The sequence below is a fragment of the Callorhinchus milii genome, unplaced genomic scaffold, assembly GCF_018977255.1.
Source record: "Callorhinchus milii isolate IMCB2004 unplaced genomic scaffold, IMCB_Cmil_1.0 Scaffold2, whole genome shotgun sequence".
NCBI classification, from domain to species: Eukaryota; Metazoa; Chordata; class Chondrichthyes; order Chimaeriformes; family Callorhinchidae; genus Callorhinchus; species Callorhinchus milii.
In genome coordinates, this window is record NW_024704743.1 from 112,652,792 (window position 1) to 112,678,527 (window position 25,736).

Below are 25,736 nucleotides of genomic sequence, written 5' to 3' on the forward strand. Positions count from 1 at the left end.
CCCCCTGAGTAAATGTGATATCATATGCAGCAGTTTGTCGCCTGCACAAGATGAGTAATTTTACTCGATATTAAAAAGAAAATGATTCAGCCAAACGATCCGTTTTATGAAATTGAAGAATTAATATTTAAGATATAATTGCACCTAAATTAGAAGTGCAGCCAAATGACACACTGACTATCAGAACACAGTTTAAAAGTATTTTTTAAGAGCTGCATTTTATGTTTGGAACAAGAAAGGCTATTCGGTCCATTTCCACTCACCATCAATAAAGCACTGAACTTCTAGTTCAATGAGGCACTATATTGAAAAAAAGCTGTCATTTGAATTCACCTATCATTGGGCCTTCCACATGAAGTATTCCTACAGCGCTGTGCCTCGGGAAGAGGGGATAAAGGCAGGTTTGCCCTGCCTAAAAAAATAAACCTACTGTTTGCTAATTGAAATGTGGGATTAACAGCAGACTCAAAGTAGGCCCAGATCATTTTGAAACCATTTCTATCTGAAAGAGGAGGCAATGTTGAGAGAGGAAGATCTGAAAGGAACTAAAATGAGAAGATGGAGGGATGGAATGAAAGAATGGTTACAGCTTAAATCCAGCAAGTCAGTCACATTCTGAATTCCAACCATCCGATTTAGTAAGGTTTGTTTTCTTCTTCCTCGCCATTGGGCATTTACTTCTGTCAGATTGTTTCCTGCTGTTCCAAGGACTTATTATTAGGAACATGAATCTCCCGGGGACAACAATACTGTGATTGACAACTATTTAGAGCAGCTTTGTGGAGCCTTTAACACTACAGGCTTTCTAAGGGAAGATAAAAACCTGAAACTTTAAACTACTTAAACATTGTTAGTTAATCAGTAATGATAACTGTTATATGATGACATTCTCTTTTGTTCATATTCCTTTCTATTTAATATTCCTACCTACTTTTAAAGTATTTTCATAATCACAACGCTTCATTTTATCCTCGACAAAAAGGAGGGTGAGGCCTCAAGCAAGGAAACAGAGTAAAATTTTATTTTGCTTTTACTGAAGAAAATTCTGGAGAAGATTGAGCTCCTGTTGTTAATGATTCTAAATTGAAATAAGCTGTCATTTCTGTTATTCTAAACAAATATACTATATTCAGTCCATCTGCTCTTGATAGCTTTGTTGTATTTTGCTCATTTAATGGGTGATATTCTCCCCCTCTGAGTCACAACCTTTACATTTTAGAAGAAACTTCATTGTAATGTTGGAAATTTAAATTAATATTTGTTTTGGCTTGCGGATATCCTGAGCAAATCCCTTTAATTTCAAATTCTAAAACAATAAAAGCTCATCTGGCTTTTAATAGCTGTAATTTATTAGCTTAATTTAATATTTCTGTAGGCCAGAGTCAGAGGAGTAATTTGAATATTGATATTCCCGACGTGAAAAGCGCTATATCAAATGCAAGGATTATTATTATTATTATTATTATTATTATTATTATTTGGGTGAATATAACAAGAAGATGCAAAGTTGGACCATGAGACCGTAGTTCTTTTCATACTGTAGAATGGATGTAAATTATGTGGATTCAAGTCTGAGGGCATGTTTAATGGCAATTGTTCATTGCCAAGTTTGATTAAAATCAGAAACATTTACTGTGTGAGAAAAACTTTGCTGTATGACAATATAGAGTTGCATAACAAAGGTCTCACTGAGTAAACATAGTAAGAAGGTTTTATGATGCAGATGATAGCAATCTTCTGACCCAGTGGCAGAGTACTCCCAATTTATCTACTTGTTGATAATTTGTAGCAGTAGTAATAGCAATAATCCTTGCATTCGTTAAAGCGGCTTTCATATCTGGAGGACGTCTCAAAGCACTTCACAGGATTCACTGTAAAATGCAGTAACTGTATTTTGTGGGCGAATATGGCAGCCAATTCGCACGCAGCAGTGTCCAACCCCTTCTCCCCCCACCCCAAGTATGAGACTTGAATACAAAATAAATGAGGAATCTTCAACACAAACTCACGAAAAGAATGTATGAGTTTGATTATTTTATGATTATTTAAAATATTTATTGACTTTAAAGTTTATACCAGGATTCTTCTGTGCTGTTTGTGCATTCCAGTGGCCAGGATTTTGTCTTGAAATATAAAATGACTTTGAATTATGGAAAATAGGTTTCTGCAGTTATTAAAATGATCTGATTTCCAAATTTGGACTGAATTTAAGAATTTCCCTTTTTTTAGGCCAGAACAGCTGGAATTTTGGTAACTCAGAGCTGATAATGGAAACTGTTTCTTTGAGTTCTTAACAATAATAATATTCCTTGCATTTTGCCGTACCACTTCTTTGAGACATCTCAAAGCGCTTCTCAGAATATACTCATACTCTAAAATGAATTGACTGTATATTTTGTGGGCGAAACGTGGCAGCCAATTGCACACAGCTGTGTCCCACAAATGGTCGTGGATTAAATGACCAAATTGTTTTTTTTAAGGAATTTAGAGGGGTGCACTGCTATCTGGTCTGCACCATTGCCCCCAAGGGGTTGGAGTGTGCGGGGAGAAGGGGCAATGATGGAAGTGCATAGTAATGGGAAGGGAGGCTGGAACTGGAGAGTGGAAAGCATAGCAAGGCAGGTCTGCACATGTCAAACCATGCATTATAATTCTGTTCAGTCTCCCTTATCAGTCTGAACAGCTCTTCAGCTGACAGTCAGTAGCAGTTAATATATTGTTGCTTTTGTTTTTAACTTCAGAGTGACTTTCTCGTCTTATCTCCCTGTCGAGAAGCTCAATGCCTTTCAGTCAGCATTGATCAGAAAGTCACAAATCATCACAAGTGAAAATCTGTCTTATACTACCCCTGTCACATTGAATTAGAGCAGCAAGCATTATTTATATTAAATCTATGCTTTATATTTGTAACTACTGTGTGTGTATGCACATGGAATCTACATACATGTCTGTACCTCTCCATATATAGGGACCAAAGCAGTAGCAAGAAGAAAGTTTTTTTTATATGGCTATTGTTTATTTCACAAACTACTGTACTTAACCGCAAAAATATTGGAAGTGCTTCATTTTAGAACAGACTTGTATCTTATCAGTAGGTGTACAAATTTAAGGTGTGGCTCTATTTCCCCTAGGTAACCAGTGACTTTAATTGGTTTCCTAATATGGGATGCAAATGTCAATGGTATCATGGTCAATGGTTAGTCAATGGTATCGCCTGACTAACAGCATTGCAAACCAATCAGTGTGCACTTCAGGGGAGCTGCTAATTTTATATCAGAGTCATGCTTTGCAAGTTCAGCAGTGAAATGCACTTGCAAACTGTTAATCTAAATGCATATAGCAGTTAATACAACACGTGAATAGGACATAAAGTGCCCAAGATGAGAACTTCAAAGTGCATTTGCTTGGCAGCGGTATTTGGTAAGGGAGTAGAAGTTAAACACAGCAAATACAATTCAGCTGCAAAGTCAGCAAATTGTGCAAATATTACAGGTATTCTGACACCATGGGGAAGAATGGAGAGTGCTCCAGTCCTTCTATTTGCACCAATTTAGTGTCAGATAATATGATAGCTTTTGATCAGCTACTTGCTCAGACAGCTCAAAAATTGCTGTTACAACTTCCTGTCGTAATTGCTTTTCATTTTACATTAGAGCCGCTGTTAATGAAAAACGGTCTTTTTCTGCCAAAACATCAAACCCCTTCAATTTTAGTCGATCAAGTTCTGATTGCCAGCTTGCATTGCACTTGAATTTGTAGGTCTAGCTATTAAATATCTGAGTATCTTATCCATGAAAGACCTTGACTACACAAGCACCTTGTAAATTGCTGTATTCTTGTAAAATCTTTTGCCTGTAAAATGGCACATTCTCAATGGCACAAAACACTTGTTACATATACGAATGGGTGGGGAAAGAGTTTGTACAAAATTAGAAGACCAAGGATGAATTTTAGACTTGTACAAGGACATCCATTGATTTGTTTTCAGAGGGTGAAACTCCTATTCCTTTGTAAAGTATTATTTTCTCCCATGTCCTTTTACAATAACAACAATTTGCACTTCTGTGCGGAATGAGCATCTTGACAGATATAGTGGAGTATCAATCGGATAAAGGAAGATTTAGAGTTGCCCAAAGATGATTATGATAATCTTTGATTTGATATACAGCCCAAAAGTCAAAAGGCTTATGGGTTGCATGCATTTGTTTTCTTGCAGTCCTAAATGAGGGAGTCGTGTTTTGAGGTTTAAAAGCTAAGATCAGTGTCCCGGGATGCAAAAGAAGAATGTTCCTTCCTTCTATACTAACGTCTCTCATTTTTTTTTAAATTCAAAGAAGTTAGCAGATTTCTTGCCAACTGCACTTTCAACAAAATGCCCTCACCAAATAACAACAGAGTTGAAAAGTAATTTGTACTTGTGGAAAATTCCAACCTATAATAATAATCCCTGCACTTGATACAGTTAATGCTTTATCACGTCATTGAGACGTCTCAAAGCACTTCACATAATATATTGTAAAATGAATTGACCATGTATTGTAGTGGTGAAATGCTCTATAAAATCTTTATAAAATCTGTAGGTGAGGGATCTTTAGAAGCCTCCAATTTGGATTCCGCCCAAAATCAATTATATTATTTTAGTACACAAGAAATAGCAACTGATGTAATAAAATGGCAAGGGATTACCCAAAATCATTTTACCTTTGAAAAAATGACCTTTACTTCTGTAGACCGATGTGCATTGCGCATAGTAGTACTCACATCTGATGAATCTTCATAGAAATTTCTAAGTGACATTAATTTGAACTATATTAGGCAAGTGTAGGCCTTCAATGACGGCTGGCGGAGACATAGCTGAAATCCCATGGAGTTGGGAGCCATCTGGGAGGTAGCAACACTTAAGAGCTCATCTTAGTGAGAACCTGCAGCAGCTGTACATTCTTTCTTTTTAAATTTGATACAGTGCCCAATGAAAACAAACACTATACCATCTCCACTGCAGCGCAGTGTGTTATATTTCGGTTTCTTGCAACTCGTGTATTTTACCTTTAGAACACTGCAGTCTGCATGGTCTGTATCTTGTACAAGGACATCCATTGATTTGTTTTCAGAGGGTCTGTATCCCATTTATAACATTGTTATTACCAGTGAAATACTCTTTGAACTAAGTAAGTTGACACTAAGCAAACCTGGAATAATTTTAAATTTTAACTTCTTAAATCACAATCATAAATGATCTGGAGCTAGGAGTCACAAGCACCGTGGCTACATTTGCAGATGACACTAAGCTAATGAAGGTAGTGGATTAGAAAATGAATAGGTTACAGGAGGACATGAACATACTTGGGAATTGGGTAGATCGATGGCAGATGAAATTTAATGTAGAGAAATGCAAAGTGCTTCACATGGAGACAAAAAATCCAGGAAGGGACTATTATTTAAATGAAAAGAAAATGATCTGTATGGAAAATGAAAAGGACCTGGAATGCAGTGCCTGATAGGGTGGTGGAAACCAATTTAATAACAATTTTCAAAAAGGAATTGGATAGGTACTTGAAATGGAAAAGATTGCAAGGATATGGGGAAAGAGTGGGGGAGTGGGACTCATTGGTTGCTCTTCCAAAGAGCCAAATGGCCTCCTTCTGTGCTGTAATCTTCTATGATTCTATGACCAGGGGTTGACAATTGACAATAAATTTAAGCTATCGCAGCAGTGCTCGGCAGCAGTGAGTAAGGCAAACCAGATGCTGGGTTGTATTAAAAGGGTAATATTGAGCTAAAATAGTGGGGTAATCCTGGCACTTTATATATCACTGATGCGACCGCACTTGGAATACTGTGTGCAGTTCTGGTCGCCGTAATACAAAAAGGATATTGCAGCGATTGAGAGGATTCAGAGGAAGGCAATCAAAATGATAGAAGGGATGGAGGGACTTGACTACAGGGAGCGATTAGGTAAACTGATCATGTTTATGCTGGAGAAGAGAAGGTTGAAGGGCAAAATGATTACCATCTTTTAAGATTCTGAAGGGACTAGATAATGTAGATCATGATAAGCTGTTTTATCTTGTACTGAACAGTAGAACCAGCGGACGCGGCCTGCAATTGATGGGGGTTAAATTCAGAACAAATCTGCGGAAACACTGCTTCACTGAACGAGTAGTAAATTTATGGAACAGGCTCCCTAGGGAGACGATGGAAGCAGAAAGTGTGTTTGTTTCAATAACAAATTAGATCGATTTCTGCTAGAAAGTAATATCGCAGCATATAGTTTGGGACAGGACATGTAAAGCGACTGCCAAGATGGTAGAAGGCGAACCAGATGGGCCTTGGTCTTCTTTCGCCTAGCAAATTCTTTTGTTCTTACAGTTGATGCTATTATTTGACAGTTATTAATTGCAGGACAATTTGATAATATGAGCAACACGTTTTAGTAAGTTAGATTACTCCCTCCCACCCCCCCACCACCCCCCAATCATCCGTTTGCCAGCTTGCATCCTTTTCAAGCCAGGAGAACGTATGTTTTTTACTCAGACAGTAATCAATGACTGTAGCAGGCTGCCTGGGAGGTGGTAGAGGCCAGGACACTGGACTCATTTAAAAAGCAGCTTGATGCAGTGATGGAAGGGGATGATAGAGTGGGTGTTCTGGAGGGATGAGATCGTATGGGCCAAGGGGTTTCTTCATCCAGACCAATCTTGTGATCGTGTGTGAACTGACCATGACTTTGGTCTCAATGGTGTCCTACATCCAGCAAGAACCAGATAGTCTTTGGGTGTGAGACAATTTTATCTAAAAAAAACAAGGTAAGAAGCTTGGGCTGTAAAAGGTTTATCACATGAAGAGCCTGACAATAAATGGCAGTACATTGTACTGCAATGTGAATGCAGAAACGGAGTAAGTGAATTGAGTGTTCTGACTGCTGAACTTTGAGTGCACTTGTAGCAGGCCAGGCAAGTAACACTATCTGTACTTCCAGAAGTAACCATGCATTACATAAGATGTTGTCTGGCAATACTCATCTATATATCCGGGTTCTCACCTCCACAACATTACCTGCCTCTGGCCACTACACTGCCTGCCCTGCCACTACATCACATATCTCTGTCACTACATCACCCATCACCCAATAATTCAGCTTGTGCCCTCTCCGTTACTAGGCTCCCGAGTCTTTCATCCCCATCCTCTCAGCTGCACTGGCTCTCCATCAGCTAACGGACCAAATTCAAGATTCTTTCCCGCAATTTTCAAATTCTTCCATGGCCTCTCCCCATCCTATCACTTCAACTTGTGACCATACTGCCCCATCCACTCCCTCTGATCAGCAAACACTGACCTACTTCACATCCACACCCAATCATTATCAACCATTCTGCCCCTGCTCTCTGGAACTCCATCCAACTATTTTAGATTTAGGTACATTTTACCTCCAACACCCCAGAATCAACTTTAAAATAAAAGAAACTGCATGTTTTGTTATAGAGTTGCAATATTCTTGCATACCCCAAGCCTAGCTGCTCAAAACCCAAAAGATAAATTACTTATTGAAAGAAATGAAATGACTGGAGCACTAGGATTTAGTTTCCCTTCTGAAAGAAAAAGTCTACCATGGGCCTATGTCTATGTTCAAATATGTAGTCATTTCACTTTACAGTATATTCTGTGAAGCGCTTTGAGCCATCTCGAAGACATGATAACGCACTACGTCAAATACAAGGATTATTATTATTAAGTACTGCTGTTTAAAAACATATTTAATCTCAAAGCCACTCGCGTGTTTTCAAACTATCTTTTATATGAAATGTCCATTATAAATGCAAGTTTTTTATTTGAATTAAATTGTGTTACTGTATCTATTTTACTGTAATTGTTGTACAAGGTCGGGTACTAAATGCTAATATCCAGAATTAAAATATTATACTGTTTAAAACAGGTACATTTAGTATTTTTTCAAGGAAAATAGTCTGAAGAGCTTTAAAAAAAATTGACCGATAAATTGCTTATGTCTGTAGTTAAATGGTGAATGGACATTTGATCAACCATTCAGAATCTACTTTGTCAGCCTGTGAATATAATTCTGCCATTGGAGCAGGATGAATCTCTTTGCGCTATAGTCATGTGAGGCAAACACAATTGACTTCTTTCCATTATAAAAAGAACAGCACTGGGATTGGCTTAATTTGCTAATGCAAGCCAAAGCTAGATATAAAAAAAACATACATTATTATGGAAAATGTCATTAAAATATTCTTTATTTTAAGATTTATGCTTAAAGCGTGTACGCCTTAGTAAACAAAGCATGTGAAATGTCTGTGACAATTGAATGCATCAAGCGTAAGTAATAATGTGGAATGCTACAGCATTAGAATATTGACAGGGTATTTTGAGTTTGTATCTGCAAGACATACTGCAGCATTGAATGAATAGTAGCTTTGAATGAGCAACCATATTGCATTCAGCTGTTTTCTACACAATGAATGGGCTAAGTAATTTAATGGAAAAATCACATCCCAGAATCTGATGGCAGAAAATGTATATGAACAGGAATGGATTAATTTATGGCATAAAAAACTGCTTTATTGGCAATGCTGTTCAAATGAGATTTTAAACCAAAGTTCTTCCCGGGGTCTTGGCAAGCAATCTCCCAGAAAAAAATTGTTCATTGGCTACATGTTTGTTTGTTGGACATTGCTGCCTGCAGTTTCTCTGCTGCTTTCTTCTACAAAACACGCCATCACACTTTACAATAAAATCTTGTGAAGTGCTTTGAGACATCCTCCCGACATGAAAGATACTATAACAAATGCAAGGATTATTTTATTATTGAACATTTTCTGTGGCTGTGGGTAAGAAGAGCCCACTTAGACAAGAGGCTTCATCTCTTGAGAACAATTTGATTTGTATGGTATTTGAAGTATAGGCACGCATCTTAAGCAACAAATGCATTTTCTACAGCACTACTCCTTAACACTTTGGGAACATTGGCTTACCATGCCTTTTGCTGTTTTTTGTGGCAAAGCAATTTTGGTCCCAATAAAGGCCAATTTACAAATTCAGACTGTTTTGCTTCGCTAAACTGTTAAGAACAGCGTGGTTGAACAATTACAACTCCTCCTGGATCTTTAATCTTGCATCCAGCAGTAAGATTAACTTCAGTAGACTGAAATACTGAAATAACTGAAATAAACTCTCTTCTAATTTGCCTTCACTTCAATTTCTTGCACCAACTGCTCTTGTGACCTCTCTGAGTCAGATTGCTAATTTATAGACAATTTGTGGTGAATTGTTGGCAGTTTTGTACTTTGGATTCACACCTACTGGAAATTGGACTGAATTATATCTGGGCCTTGTAAGTGAAAGGGCAATTTGTGAAATTTGTAATATCTCTGGCACTGTGTTTCATTATAAGCTCATATTTTCAGTAGGTAAGCATTGTGTAGCAGAATTTGTTCTCTTGGTTTCAGGATTAAATATTTTTAGATTGCGTAGTTATAATTAAGTACAAAGTAAGCTTCCTCTATTTTGCTACAACAATGTGATTTCATCCCAATTCAATTGGACACTCTATCAGTATGCTCAGCCACTTAAACATTTAGCTTCATGGAAGCCAGTGAGCTTTTTATTAGGAGAATCCTCGGGAATCTTAACACTAAACTTATGATCCGATGCAGCAAACATTCTCGGGTTTAAACCAGCCGTAAACAGTAGACAAAAGGTACTCCAGTTTTCAAATGACTGCCTTTTTTTTCGTAATAGCACAGATTTTTATTCTGTTGGATGGAGAGAAATTAACCACAAATAGTCTTCTTATTTTAGCACCAACTATGAAGAGTGTATATGTACAGTATGTATCTGTGTTGTATAGCGTATGATACCAGAGTTTTTAAAAATGATTTGTTCTCCCATTGTAGCTTTGTCCTCTTTTATTTACAGAGGATATATAATATAAAATTGGGAGGATTCTAAATGAATGGGTAACATATACTGGAGACTGCTTTGCTTTCACCTTGTTATTGGTGTAGCAATATTTAATGAGTGGAGCTGTCTAAAATCCATCGCTAGTATTGTATTCTGCATTAATAATCTAAACGCATTCTTGGTATTAACATTTCTGTGATTTGTTTTGGGTTACATAATTGTGACAAAGATAAAAGGAGAAATACTGCTATGTTTCTCATTGTAAGTTAAGGTTTATTTTCAACAAGGTATGCCAGAAATTCATTCATTGAATGGTTTTCATTCTGACAATTTTGCAGCCCAGAGGCTTTTGCTGTACCAGATCTAGGTTTCATGCATCACAGCCTCTGACTATTTCCAAATGATATGTTGAAGTATTCCTGTTTGCCCTTACTGTAACAGCTATCAGTTGCGATCGCACAGTTGTTAGCTGTTTAAAACCTGTTGGATTTTATGACAAACCTGCTTATTATATTTATTTATGAATATGCTCAGGAATATAAGTCCTAATGGGCAACTTGTGATTCAGCATATCTTTGCCATTCTGCTGTGTGTATTAATCATCGGTTCATCTTTTAATGTAACAAGTCCTCCCACTTGCTATTTGTGGCTAGACTTTATCACATCATTCCTCATAAAGCTCACTGCAGTGAAACTCTGATCACTCATTACCCCAAGGGAAATAGTTCAAATGACTATTTATCAGAGTTGTCTTGTTAACCAAATTAGAGTATCACAAAAGTACAAAGTACTCGAATAGCCGGGATATTGAGTGAGCGACTAGTTGTATGTGGTTGACTACTTATCCCAGGGGCCAGGTATAAGATTTTCGCTCTTGTATAAGATGCTTGTTTTTGTTTTGTGTCAGCTAAGGGTTTATAGATTGGACAAAAATGTTCTAGTTGCACATAATATAACAACAAAAGGTTATAACTAGGATGGCACAAGATGCCACAAAACCTCACCATTACACCATCCTCTTTGCCAGCTCCTGCAGTTACACAGTCCCACCATTTTAGCATTGGCTTTCCTTATCGCAGAAGTAACCCATTCCATTAGCTTCCAAAATGACTTGCCTGCTACCATACAACAAGCCTCTCACCCATTACAATACAAAATTATATCTCTATGGCGCCTTTCACCTCGGGAGGACGTCAGGGGGTTGGGATCAGAGAGGGTGGAGGCCAGGGGGGGTAGGGGTAGTAAGGTGGCCGAAGGCGCAGTCAAAGAGGAGGGTCTTGAGACGTGCCTTGAAGGAGACAAGGAAGCAGGGAACGAGGTGAAGGGAATGTGGGATGGAGTTCCAAGGTGGGGGAGGCAAAGAGGCTGAAGGTCCGACCACCTATGGTAGGGTGGGCCGGGGCGGGGGGGTGGAATGTGGGGCAGGCTGGAGTCTGCTGAGCGAACGGACAGGTTGATAAAGGGTTAGCAGGTCACAGAGGTAGGGTGGAGCAGACCATGTAGAGTCTTGAAGGGGAAGACGAGGATTTTTAACTCTATCCTCCAAGGGATAGGGTGTCAGTGGAGCCGGGCGAGGGTGGGGTTGATAGGGTAACGGAGCCTGGTGTGGGAGAGGATACAAGCTGCAGAGTTCTGAATGATCTTCTTATTGCAGCAGTCTGTTACTGTACAAGACATCCTGGGTACCAGCTTGAATCAAAAACCATGAAACTAGCTAAAGAGATTCTTGCATCATGGAGTTGCTCCTGCATTACTTGAATGTTATCTTAACAACAGATGTCCAGCAAAATCTGCTATAAAAGAAAACATTTAGCCAGCATTGGTCTCACACATACATATACCCAAACACATTTTTTAGATTTATACTGCTCTAATCTACAAAATTAAATTTCAGCACTTCAAATGCCAAGCACATTCCCATCTTCATACGCTTAACTTCTGTAAACTAATAAGTACTCTCTGAGAGAACTCATTTCAAATGCTCTATTCATAACATAAACCCTCTGGCAGATGTTCACCAAACAAGCTTACCTGCTGTTTATTTTGTCTCCTGATGTATGCGTATGACACACAAATCTACTTTGCCTCCTCCAGTACCAACTCCAGATTCGCTGATGTTCTATCAACTTGTCTGGCAGACATCAGGGCCTGGATGAGTGTAAACTTCCTGCAGCTGAATGAAAACAAGACAGAAGCCATACTCCTTGGCTCCCGTCAATGTCTTCACTCCTGCAGATCTAAACCCCTCAACTGCCCTGGGCTGTCCCTCAGACTCACCGACCATGCGCAATCAAGGAGTCCGGTTTGACCCAGCTGTCCTTTCTGCCCCACATCCGGTCCCTGACCATGACTACCATCTTCCACCTCCACCACATTGCCCGCCTCTGACTGTAACTTACCCCAAATGCAGCCGAAACTCTCGTGGGTACGTTTGTCACCTCCCACTTGGATTACTCAAACACACTTCTCACCGGTCTCCCCAGCTCCACTATTCAAAAGATCCAGCTCATTCAGAACTCTGTCGCTCGCATACTGACCCGACCAAACTCCATATCCCCATCTCACCAGTTCTGGCCCAGGCTCCATTGGCTCCCCATCACCAAACAGATCGACTTCAAGATCCTCACACTCGTGTTCAAATCCCTTCACTCTCTGGCACCTTTCTACCTCTCCAACCTCCTCACTCCCCACTCTACCACCAGGAGCCTTCGCTCGACTGGCACCGGCCTCCTGCTCAGCCCTTGCACCCTCTGCCCCACCATCAGAGGTCGCGCTTTCAGCCACTACGCCCCGAAACTCTGGAACACTCTCCCTCAATCCCTCTGCCTTGCCCCCCCTCTCCCCCTTTTCAAATCCCGCCTAAAGACATTCCTCTTTGACTGTGTTTACCCAGCTCGGAATCAGGCTCCGCCACTATTAAGCTCTCTGAGACTCTACCTTGCTTGGAGGGTGCTATATAGTGCAAGTTGTTGTTGTTGATGCTCCTCACCCAGTCATAACCAAATGTAGGCACTGACTGAAGTGCTTTGTCACCCTTCATGGTCTGCTCTCACAGTGAGATTGTCTGCCTCTATTAAGACGTTCCAATCTATTTACCCCATGAGAAAAAACACTAAAATGCACAAAAATCCAAATCCTCACCCAACAATATTGCATCGCACTACATTTATTTTGTCAAAATACCAGATAAACAATGTTTCCAATAGTAATATTCTGCTTAATTCATTTCTGAATTGGTCGCTAACTCGGGAGGTCAGCCTTAATACCTCGGGAGCGATGACAACCAAAAGAGCAGCTTTTAATAAATATTAAAAAATCTTTTTTAAATTGTTTCCGATTACACAAGATTTTTCAGGGTGATTCCCCTGATCATCAGCAAACCTACTCCAGCCCCAGTAAAATATTAACGCTGTGCCAATTGGATGCCATCTTTCACCCACAAAATACAGTCAATCCACTTTCAATATAGTCTGTGAAGCGCTTTGAGACATCCCAATGATGTAATGAAGCACACCAAAATGTTATATGGAAAATATTTACAGTCTACTAAAGGGTTAAGAGCATGGCCTTTGTTTTGTACGCCATGAATCACTGTCTCCCGAGTTAAGACCTACCGATGCCTACCATGCTCTACTAGCTTAGAACACAATACAGTTTTAATACAAATTAATTATGGGCATCATCATTATGTGAGCCTGTCATTTGGTTAAAATTGAACTTGGCTAGTGCAGCAACACTGTGCCTATGAATGTTAAGAATGTTTTGGGCAGGAATCTGCAAAATATGCTGAAACGGCAACAACCTTCAGTTCTAAATGGAAGCTCATAATCTCATTTGAAGCAAAAGTGCTTATACTTGCACAGTGTAAGATCAGGTTCAGCATTTACAAACCCTAACGGTTATATATTGAGAATTTCTTTAATGATGTGCAGGAAAGAAAATATTTTAACAGTAATGGGTGCATATCAGGGATTGTGTACTGATCTCTGTGTTTTTTTCAGGCTAAATAATAGTGCTTAAGTTTTTCTTTTAAGACAGATCAGGAAGGATTTGCAGTGGCTATAGGAATGGTTAGGTCTGGAAGACTGAGGCAGACATCTCTCTCTAGTCAGCGATAGATAATAACGCTAATCTCAGTACTGAGGAACGTATCAGTGTCTACTTTTCAATTTGCAGACCAAGCATTATGTAAATAATACAAATGCTTCTCAAGTGTAATCTTAACTTGTTTTGCAGCAGCTCAGAAGTGTGTCCAGTGCTGTCGCTACATTATCCAGATATCTCCAATACACAGAAGGGTTATTAACTTCAGAAACCATTAACTTTCTTTCAGTTAGTATTTTTAAGATGATACCAAACAATTTTATGATGCAAATATTATCATCAAATAGAAACTTAAACCTGGATAAGCTCTTTAGTCTGTGTAAAATACATTGAATAATTTCTGTAAAGACCTCAGGAACAACTTTATGATATGTTTTTTAACTCCATGAAGGAATTTATTTTCTTTCTTTCTTTCTTTCTTTCTTTCTTTCTTTCTTTCTTTCTTTCTTTCTTTCTTTCTTTCTTTCTTTCTTTCTTTCTTTCTTTGTTAACAACCTAATGTATTTTTAAATTTTTTTTTAAAAGGGATTATTACCCCTGGAAATGCGATCCGACAATAGAATAACAACCAGGTTTCTATTTATTGCTAGGTAAACAGAGGCTATGTGTCTCAATTTGGAGGCCAGGTTAAGCACAACTAGTTCCCGCAGTAGCTGGACTGCAGCATCATGTCATCCTAGATCAAAGCGGTTAGCAAAGTAATGTTCATGTGTTCCAATCAATATCCATTGCAATTCCAAAAAGTCATCTCATCGTTGTGAGAGGTTTTAAAATAAAAATAAGAATCCTACCATTCAGAAAGCAGAACTTCTGTAAAAAAAACAACCAATATTGGCTGCTCTATTGATCCAGTATTTGGGTCACATTTGTTGATTCCAGAGCATTGAAAGTTCCTATCTCATTGATGGCTTGGCTAAACTCAGTACCTGAGGTCATTGTTAAATTTACTGACCTTGACTACGTGACACTACAATGAGCCAATTACATGAGGTACTTGCCAAAGTCAGTAAATTTACTGTTGACCAGAGATCAGTTCTGTGGTGCTTTATTTATTGATTGTATTGATGTTATTGATGACTAAATAGTTTTTTTTAAATCTATTTGAGTCAATAAATGTTCTTTTTCTGGGGGAAAGTCAATCGATTTAAAAAAAGATTTTCCCGGCATTACATTTTTTTAAAAATTGATGATTCCCCCCCCATCCCCCCACAGCATATGTGATGGTGAAAGCACATTTCCCACCTCCCCTCCTCCCCTGTGTTGCAATACCTGTTCCAGGAATGTGAATGCAATGCATTGTGTGCACAGGTAAACTTGTTCTAGGAATGTGCACATATCACATTGCATGTGCCAACAAGTAGATGTTCCAAAATAAGTCCTGATTTTCACAGAATTTACCCAGAGTAACTGTGCTAAATGTTCTTCCTATCCAATTTTCAATCTTTAGACAGAACAGGTTTATAATAATAATAATCCTTGCATTTGACATAGAGCTTTTCACGTCTTCTAGTCGTCTCAAAGCGTTTCACAGAATATACTGTAAAGTTTTTATAAAGTTTTTATTTCATCAATAAAAACTAGTTTTATTGATCCTTAAGTGATACACAGTCTGAAACCACCTGTCCTGTTTAGATTTACTTCAGTGTGTAACAGGGAGATGTTTAATTTAAATGCAAAAGTATCTTGTTAAGAGTCCACGTCAGACCACTGCACCACGTAGGCTGTTCATTCATTGTTCACTATAGCCACTCAAAGCACTTTCTAAGCCTGGAATAATTTTTTAACATATTCCCATTTGGTAAATATCTCACCTTTTGGAAAGAGTGCATAATCTATTATGTGAATTGCTCCGAAACATGTTGACATGTTAAGGTGCTAATATAGAATGCAACTATTGTGTTTCTACACATCGTATTTGGGTGACTTTATAATCCAATATTAATATTCCCAACATTAAAATCACTACAATTATAATGGATAAATATCCTTCTCTCCAGTGAATGCAGTCTCCTTTCTCCCTCATATCCGCGCCACAACTGGCACCGCCTTCCATCACCTCCGGAACATCGCCAGACTACGGCACTACCTCACCCCTCACGCTGCTGAAACTCTGGTCCACGCCTTTATCACCTCAAGGCTGGACTATGGGAACTCTCTCCTCGCCGGCCTTCCCGGCACCTCCCTCCACAAGCTGCAGGTCATTCAGAACTCTGCAGCTCGTGTACTGTCCCGCACCAGGCTTCGGGACCACATCACTCCCACCCTCGCTCGCCTCCACTGGCTCCCCATCCCCCAGAGGATCGAATTCAAGATCCTCATCCTCATCTACAAGGCCATTCACGCCCTTGCTCCCTCCTACCTCTCTGACCCACTATCCCGCACTTACCTGCCCGTACTCTCCGTTCCTCTGGCTCCGGTCTGCTCCACATCCCCCGCCCCAACTGCCCTACCATCGGTGGCCGGGCCTTCAGCCTCTCAGCCCCTAGGCTCTGGAATTCTATCCCCCATTGCCTTCGCCTTGCCTCCTCCCTTTCCTCCTTCAAGGCCGATCTCAAGACCTTTCTCTTTGACCGTGCCTTCAGCTCACCTCTCGACTCTCTACCCCCTCCTCGCTCCCTCCCTTCCCTCCCCTCACCCATTTCCCCCCTGCTCGGGGCCTGACCCAACTGTACAGTGCCTTAGGACGTCCTCCCGACGTGAAAGACGATCTATAAATGGAAACTTGTTGTTGTTGTTGGCTCATTTGGAGAGTCTTCTCTTTATCCACCTCCTCCTCAGATAATAGTGCCGGCTACATTTGGAGCATGTCCCATTGTTGGAACGTCCTCCCAACGTGAAAGGCACAATAAAAATATAATTTGTATTGTATTAGCACAAGCTCCTATATACACTTTGCTAAGACTGCAGTATTGCTCAGTTCGTATAGTCATCTAACTGACTGATTGAGTTCCTCAATGTTCAATAAACCTCAGATCCCTAGCACATAAAATAATTCTTGCATTCAATATAGAGCCTTTCATTTCGGAGGCCATCTCAAAGCACTTCACAGAATTTACTGTAGTGTCGTGACTGTGTATTTTTGCAGGCTAACACACAAGCAATTAGCACAAGCAGTCTCACAAATAGCTATGAAGTGAATGAACCATTTTATGTGCGGGTTTGTTGACCAGTTTGAGAAGACCACAAAGTAGTCTTGTGTCACTTTGTCTTTGCACCAGTATGACTGCAGTTTAGTATCATTCATCCAGGAATGTATAAGGGACGCGGCACATGACAAATGTCCTTGATGTTGTGTGATTGCCTATCTGAACTTTCACCCTCTCTGCCTGTACAGTATAAAGGGCGTGATCACTCAAGAAACAACTGTTTGGTTTTGCTGAAGGAAAGGGGTGAACTGTGTGCTTTTAAAGCTGAGGATTCCCTGGGAAATAGATCTTTTTGTACCTGATGCAGTATTGAGCATTCCCAGGCCAGGTACAACATACACTGATCTTGCCTTCTACTTTTGTCCATCAATGTGCTGTGTAACCAAAATTATGGATGAGCGTAAAATTATTTTTTTTATTAATATTTTTATTCCTACCAGAGTTTTTTGCAAAACCAATATCTATCCCGTTGCCTTTGCAGAAACGCCTAGATTTTTAATTCTCAATTTTAAAATTTATTATCATTGTGCACTGCCTCTAAAATTAATAAATAACATTCCATTTCCAATTTAATAGTTATAGTTGCTTCTTTTATGGAGGGCCTCTTTGCACATTGACACTTTCACACAAGTTTAATGATAACATTCTTATTGCAGCATAAAACTTTGGCTCTCCTGACAGCCTAATGGATGAAGACCCCACCTGTTTCAGTATGAAGTTGTGCAGGTTGGATTTCTGGTCTGTACTGAGTTAGCTGATTCGGTAAGGGCAGGAGTTGGGGAACATACTGCAGTTAGCCTCAGTGTCCCTGGGTTACAGAGGGGTCAACAGCCAGTGCTCCTGCTCCTGATCGCCATCCACTAATTCCTGATGAAAAATAAATAATAATTAATCCTTGTAGGTGCAGGTAAATGAGAGAAATGCATTTCGGAAAGGGAAGAAAATAGAAAAAACGGTGAAGTTTTGTTATTGAATCTACAATCTTACAATAGTCTTATCATTTTATGAAAATATATGATTTTTTGAATTGTGAAATATTATTCCTCAGTGCAGATTTGACAAACTACTACTTAATCATGAATATTTTCCTTGTTGCTAGGTTTAGAATACGTTAAACAGAGAATGCAAGAGGCAGTGGGGTGCACTGAGAAAAGAGAGGAACCACCACATCCCAAAGAGAAAAAAACACCTTCACCCAATGATACTCCTCATTTCTACAGGAAAGGCACAACTCCATCACACAGCCCCGAACAGAGTCCTGGTCCCACTCCCCCTCCTTCACCACCAGTGTACAAGAAAATGGCAAATGCAAGCGGGAATAAAGAGTCTGGTAGTAATGTAAGCAAGGATGCACCAGCAAACCAGCCAGCGGCAAAATACCCATCCAAGATGAGTGCTAAACAAGGCAAAGACGTGAAACCTCAGCAAAAGCCAGCAGTCTATAGTCACCCCAGTGCTGGTAATGGACAGGTGCATACCGAATATCACAGTTACTTTGTCCGTTCAGAAGTGAAACTGCCACCTGAAGTTCCAGAGGAAGATGCCAATCCTCCACCAATAGGGCTAGGACGGCTACCACCCCCTACGAAGGCCACAGCCTCACGGTTACCGGGTACGAAGGCCCCTGTCAAAGAAAGCAAGTCTGAGCCAAAACAGAAGAAACCACTGACCACCACAGCTCCTGAACCAAAAAAACAATCAAAACCACTATCAAAATCCCGTGCGATTAAAGAGGAAAAAACAGAAGAAATTGTAGAGTCAGTAAGTATTATCCATCCCAACAACAACAATTTGCATTTATATAGTGCCCTTCATGCAGGTTAGCGTCAGTGGCGGAGTCTAACAATGAGCCGGGGGAAGAGGGAGGGAGGAGGTTACCGTAAGCACAATCAAAAAGGAAGGTCTTTAGGCAGCATTTGAGGGAGGCAGAGGGATTCAGGGGGAGAGTTTCGGGGCTTAATGTTAAAGGCAAGGCCACCAATGGTGGAGCGGAGGGAACGGGGGACAAACAGGAGGTTGGCAGCAGCCGAGCGGAGGCAACGGGTGGTGGAGTAGGGGGTAAGCAGGTCGGATAGGTAGGGAGGTGCGAGGGCATGAAGGGATTTGAAAACAAGTGAGAGGATCTTGAAATTGATCCATTTGATAATTGGGAGCCTGGCAAGACTGGTGTGCTGGGGGTACGGAGTTTTGTGCGAATGAGTATCCGAGCGTGGGTTTTTGGATTAATTGAATCTTGTGTATGGTGAAGCTGGGGAGACCAACGAGGAGGGCATTAGAACAGTCCAGCCAGGAAGTGACAAAGGCGTGGATAAGGATTTCAGCTGCGTTGGTTGTGAGGTACGGTCGGAGGCAGGCAATGTGGCGGAGGTGAAATCAAACGGTCCTGGTCAGGGAGTGGTGTGGGGTAGAAAGGAAAGCTGGGGATGGAACCTGACACCTAAGTTGCACATGCGTTTGGTGAGTCTGTGGGAGAGCCCGGGGAGGTTAAGTAGTTCAGACCCACAGGAGAGAAGACGTTGACAGGAGCCAAAGAGTATGGCTTCCCTCTAGCCAACATTCAGCTGCAGGAAATTTGCGCTCATCTAGCTGACAGGACGTCAGTGGACTGGGAGTCGCAGCTGGAGGAGGAGAAGTAGAGTTGAGTGTCATCCACATTCATGTGAAAGTTGACCCCATGTCTGCGGATGACATCACCGAGAGGGAGCATATAGATGAGGAAGAGAAGGATGGAGCCCTGGGGTACCCCGCAGGTGACCCAGTGGGAGCAGGAGGAAAAAACATTTGCGGAAATGTATTGGTGGCGGTTTGATAAGTAGGACTCGATCCGGACGAGTGCAGTCGCACTGAGGTGGATGAGGGAATAGAGGCGGTGGAGGAAGACGGCTTGATCAACTGTGTTGAATGCGCAGGAGAGGTCCAGGAGAACGAGGAAGCAGTGGAAGCCCTGGTCACAAAGAGAGAGGACGTTGTTTGTTACTTTAACAAGCGTTGTCTCTGTGCTGTGGGCTGGGAGGAAACCAGACTGGAGGGGTCGGGTAAGGAGTGGAGGGAGAGTTTTGATTCCAAAACTTTGGCCAGGAAGGGCAAAGGGGGACATCCCAGTAAAAGACAAGGAGTTTCTCCCAGTGTCCTGGCAGACAATCCCGTAAATAAAGTTGATTATTTGTTTCACGGCTGTGCACAAATTGACAGCAGTGTTTGCCTACAAATACACAGTCACTGCCTTTCACAGTAAAAAAAATCCTGTGAAGGGCTTTGGTATATCCTCTTGACATGAACAGCGGTATAGCAAAATGTAAGGATTATTTCTCTTTGATACACTGTACAATGTAACAACAAGCAAGCAGTTGTTTAGTTTAATTCTGCAACAACCCTCATTTCTGAAACACTGACAAGTTTGAGCGTAAACACCAGCACAGACTAGACTAACCGGTTACTGTGCTGAGAAGTGTGGAGTAAGGAAACTTACCCAACGTCCTGTCCGTGAATCGAACCCAGGTCCTCTCACTTGTGTGGCGAGCGCTCTAACCATTAAGCTAAAGGACTCCACCCTCCAGTAGTTAGAATGCACACTCTCTCCCCAGAGGGATGAACCCTGCTTACCTGATTCTAAAGAGTACCAGTTATAGGTTGACAAGAACCATGGCTTAGGGATCCCAGAGCATATGATGGGGTACTACTGCTGGAGTACCTTATCTCAAAGTCGTGCCTCCATGCTTCGGTTTATGCTCCTTTGTATCGATTGCGCTCCTGCCTCCCTTGCATTATTACCTGAACAAAGTTAAGAAACTGTTTGCAAGATTTTTGTCCTTTTATTGTGGTTTGTTTTGAATTGTTTTGATCATTTCCTTTTTATTTGAGGGCTATGTTTCAAATTGAGTTCACACATGACAAAACTGAGGCTAGTTTCTCATCATAATCAGACTATTATTATTACATCGGTCACCTTTTGACAGGTCCTGAAGACCAAGAATTAGAGTAATGTAACTGCATAGTCAGACAACACTGGAATCCAGAGAGGTTTACATCACCACACAAAGTTACTCCTGGCAATGCAGCATCAGGGAGAAACTTAACCAGTGTGACTTAGAAATGCTTAATGACCGTTATGTGTGCGAGACAGGATAAGTCTGAGAGGTGCTTCATTTTGGGAAGAAAATGAGTGGGTAAAAGACTTATGATGGTGAACTGAAATTGCACTACCTGATTAATCAAGTTATATCAGTTTCATTAATAACAACGATTTCTAACTGATTTTTGCAGAGTCCTAATACTATCTTGGTCATCCTCGTAATGCTGTTGAATATTGGTTTAGCCATTCTTTTTGTCCATTTCCTGACTTGACAAGAGTTTGCCCACGGTAAGAATTTATTTTTCTTTGTTGAAAATTACATTGCAAATTGCTCAACATTATTGCTGTACTTTACCCTTTTATCTTTTCACCTTATTAAACTGTATGTATTTTGCTGTCTAACTTTAGCTGTGCCTGAATGTGATTCAACATAGTTTTTTTTAATGAATCTAACTGTTTTGACCCTTCAGTGAAAATGAAAACTAAGGGTGTAAGCCCACAGTTCTCTACAGCTGTGCCAGCAGCCTTATTATTGACAACAGACATGCTGAGACACAGGGAAAGAGGCTTGGAATTAGAATGGGACACAGGAAAGATGAGACATGGAAATTAAGTCAGGGGCTGATGTGTGCCCCTGTGATGATTTGTGGTTCTGGATCCTCTGAAAACTGAAGCAAGTGGCCATGTTGTGGAAAAATCTGCTGAAACAGCCTAACCACTGAAGTGCATGGCTACTCCATCTGCTATAGCGGAGTGTGGCTTAACTGGAAATGTACAGACTGCACTTTTGTTGATGGAAGCTAACAGCTGCCTTACTTTTTTACTGTCTTGACGTTTAGTTGGGAGAAAGAACGGCTGCCAGAGGAATGTGGTTGGACGATTCTGTGCTGTGGAAGCAATTTCCAGTGGTCACTCCTATCTCATTAGAAGAGATGCATTAGCATCACTCAACCAGTCTTACTCCATTACCTTCTGCTTCTAACATCTCGTACAGTGTTCTGGGAGATTAAATAAAAAGTTCCCACGCTTTTGCATGCAAATTATAATTTTTCTGTCACACTTTACACTTTTTGTCTAATGTGTAGAATAGTTATACAGATCGACTGAGTGCATTTCCTTTGCTTTCAGTGACAGAGTTGGAGCCTCCATTCAGTTTGATATAATCACTTAAGTGCTGGTGACCAGTGACCCAAATTATTAGACTTGTCAACACTGAGAACCAGCAGTTAAGGGTATTATTTGCATGTAGGAATTATTTAATTTGAAAAGAAAAGTGACGTAAATGTTATTGTGTTGAATACATTCAGGTAGAGCACTGTAATTCGAATGTTAACAAAGTTGATGCCTTTAAGTCTTTAAAAAATGATATAATGTTTACCTCAGACATATTTGCCTCTAAGGTTTTCNTTTTTTTGGAATGTTTGTGAAAGTTTTCATTGTCTTAATCATTTTAAGTGACACTAATTAAAATAATGTGGTCAAAGGTTGATTTGTGTACCATTACCATGTAACACCCTTTATGTTATTGTAACGGCATGTTTATTTCAAAAGGGTTCAGTATTTGGTGTGGTTCCTTTTAGACGAGAACACTAGATTTATTTTAAACTTGGAAAAAAAAGCAAAGGGCTACATAAATTAAAATTTTTTATATATGTGTCAAAAAAAGTTTCGTAATCCACAAGTACTGAATTTAAATGTAAATTGTATAATAGTTTGCATGGTTTACTGCAAAAATGTTTTTATCAGTGCACTATTTTAAAATTGACAATATGAAGACAGTACTGTTTGTGGAGTGTATAAATGCTGCATAATTTATTATCTGAAATCGACCTGATTTCAGATCAGTAATAGATGATGTTTTTTGCAGAGGTGTTTTCAGAAACCTATGTGTGTGACCAGTGTGAAATGAAGAAGAAAAACAGAAAGACAGAAAAAAAGGGAATGAATGGCCAATGTACAGCAAATCTGACCATGCTTCAAATGGAGATTTAGCTCACACATTTATGTCCTTGGGTCAGTGCAAATGTGAAAAAAGCCTATGTAAAAACTTTTTGTCTGGCACAAAAATCAGAGTTGTTGGGATTGTTTTTTTTGAGAACTGAAATTCACCTTAGTAATTTAATTTAAAAAATTTATATGAAAATGTAAGCTTTTTTAAGAAGCATGAGCCAGATACAACTGGCATTTTTCTAAATGTGCACAGCTCTATTTTAGCATGGATTACTTTCTTTTTTTTATGAGTGACATGCTGTACACTGCTATATATTTATCAGATATTGCTCCAAGGGGACAACACTTCACTGTTGTCAATATATTGTTATATATTCTAATATTTTGAATGTCCTTTCCTTTCCTGGTATTTTAAGGCTCAGAATCCTTTAAGTCTGTTCTTTGTAAACTCGCTATCCCCTATCTGTTCTGTACAGTTTTCTTGACTGTAACTGCTTGAGAATAAAACTATTTGTTCCTACAGTTGCTCTGTGTGTGCCAGTTCCCTGTCAGTCTGCTGCACGTTGCTCATGATCTGAACGCTTACAAATATTAGTTGCTAAATAAAACATTTTAGAAATTGTAATTCATTATTTCCATTGGGATTAAAGTGATAGGTCCTGGCAACAGATGCTCACGTGTCCCTTTGTGCACTATTTTTTTGGGGGGTGGGCACTAGTACGGTGCTTTGAGAGAATAGTGGGGGTGCAGATGTACACCTATTATTTTTTCACCCAACGTTAACTAGTTTTGGTAATTTATTAGAGATGAGAGACTTCTCACTCTCTCCCTCTGCATGCGCACACAGAGCAAAGTCAGCCTCGTCCTCTCTGGCACTTCTCCCAAGAACGTTACTGAGTGGCATTGGCAGATGCTTGGGAGCAGTTGCCTCTCTGATTTCTTAGCAAGTCGTATGAAAAGAGAGAGGGAAATATAAATGCTATAACATTACCATGCATTGATGTATTTGACAAATTCATCGGCTGGTGGTCGGTTTGGGAAGAAACAAGAATTAAATCTGCACACGAGATTGATTCCAACCAAGGTTTAACCGAGTGTGTAGAGTTTTCAGTTTACTTGTACTCAGAAATGATGGTTTTATAAAAGAGCACTCCGGTATTGTTACGTGTATTTTTAAGGTCTTTTGACTTTCTTCAATGCTCGTATTTTGTAATTTACATCACAGCACATCTGTCTCACTAACTGACCTAGTTTCAGCATAAAATGACATCGTGTTTACCTCAGATCTATTTGCCTCTTAGCTTTTTTTTGGAATGTTTGTCTTTCAGTGTGTTAATCATGCTCACTAATTAAATTCCTGTGGTCAAAGGTTCAATCCCATTACCTTCATGCTTCACATTTAATTCTCTTCCCGATTTTCAGTTTAGTACAACAGATTCTGTGAACCAGACCTATTCTCCAATTTCTAATCGTGTTCTTGAATGCAAATATATTTGAACAGGTGTGTGTGTACATTTTTTTTGAAAAATCAGAAAAATCTAATGTCTGACTTACAAGAAAGGTAAATAGAAACCGAATAAGCAATCTGTTCAAGTCACCATGTCGCAAAATACATACAAGCACTGGAGAAGATGGAATGAAGAGTCAGATCCTGGTGGAAAGGGGACAAAGTACAATAAACTCCAGATAGCTCGACTCTGGCTTATTAGTAACCAGCACTTAAATCACCAAGCTGACAACACCCAAGCCACATTTATTTATGGATTTATACATATGCCTAACTCACCACTCCAGATAACTCATCACTGAGCCCTTTCCCTTTGGGGTGACGATGTATCAGGAATATGACGATTATTGTATACAAGAATAATCAAAGGTGCAATTTCCAGAATGGAAAGAAGATGGGTTAAGATGTATAAAATACAAAAAGGTAGTGTTTACAAGTTGAATGAAGAATATTTATTTGGATGAAACCAGGGAAGTACGATTAGGGGCATCAATTTAAAATAGAAAATGTATAAGATGAGTCATAAACTCAGTGAACAATAAAAGTTACCAACAATCTGAAAGGTCATGTAGTACTGTACAGGCAAATTTATCAAGTGAACTTGATAAGTTCAAGTGAAAAATTAATTTTGGTGCTGTATGAAGTGAGGTAAGGCTGGAGGATTAGTTTTGTACCCACCTGTTTCCCCCATAAAATTTAGTCAATTCACTTTGCAGTATATTCTGTGAAGGACTCAATGACGTGATAAGGCGCCATATCAAATGCAAGGGTTATTATGATTATTATTTTCTGATATAGCGCTTCACATTTCTTAGTGGTACAGTTCTTGGTGGTATAGTGCCTTCTGTACTGAATATTATTTCCACAGTGAACACCTCAACAGTTAATTCCTAAAATTATATGTAAGAGTAGCTTATGACAATGAATGGTTTGATTAATAACAGCACAATATAATTTTTGATGTTAAAAATTAAGGCAGGTTTGAATAGAAAGTAAGCAAGGAAATTATTTAAAAAACAAAGTTTCAATTATTTCAAAA

At 39.7% G+C, this 25,736-nt stretch overlaps 1 protein-coding gene across 3 annotated transcripts in view; it reads left to right on the forward strand.

Annotated features, from left to right (window-relative positions):
* jph1b (junctophilin 1b) overlaps positions 1-24,473 on the forward strand; it is a 65,607-nt gene extending 41,134 nt beyond the window's left edge. The window contains exons 4-6 of one of the 3 annotated variants that reach the window (XM_042332147.1): positions 18,268-18,929; positions 21,432-21,528; positions 21,711-24,473. In XM_042332147.1, coding sequence (XP_042188081.1) covers positions 18,268-18,929; positions 21,432-21,512 — 743 coding nt within the window. In that variant the 3' untranslated portion in view covers positions 21,513-21,528; positions 21,711-24,473. The remainder of the gene's footprint in view (positions 1-18,267; positions 18,930-21,431; positions 21,529-21,710) is intronic. The other 2 variants (XM_042332148.1, XM_042332149.1) reach the window with 2 other exon arrangements.
* The last annotated feature ends 1,263 nt before the right edge of the window (positions 24,474-25,736 follow it).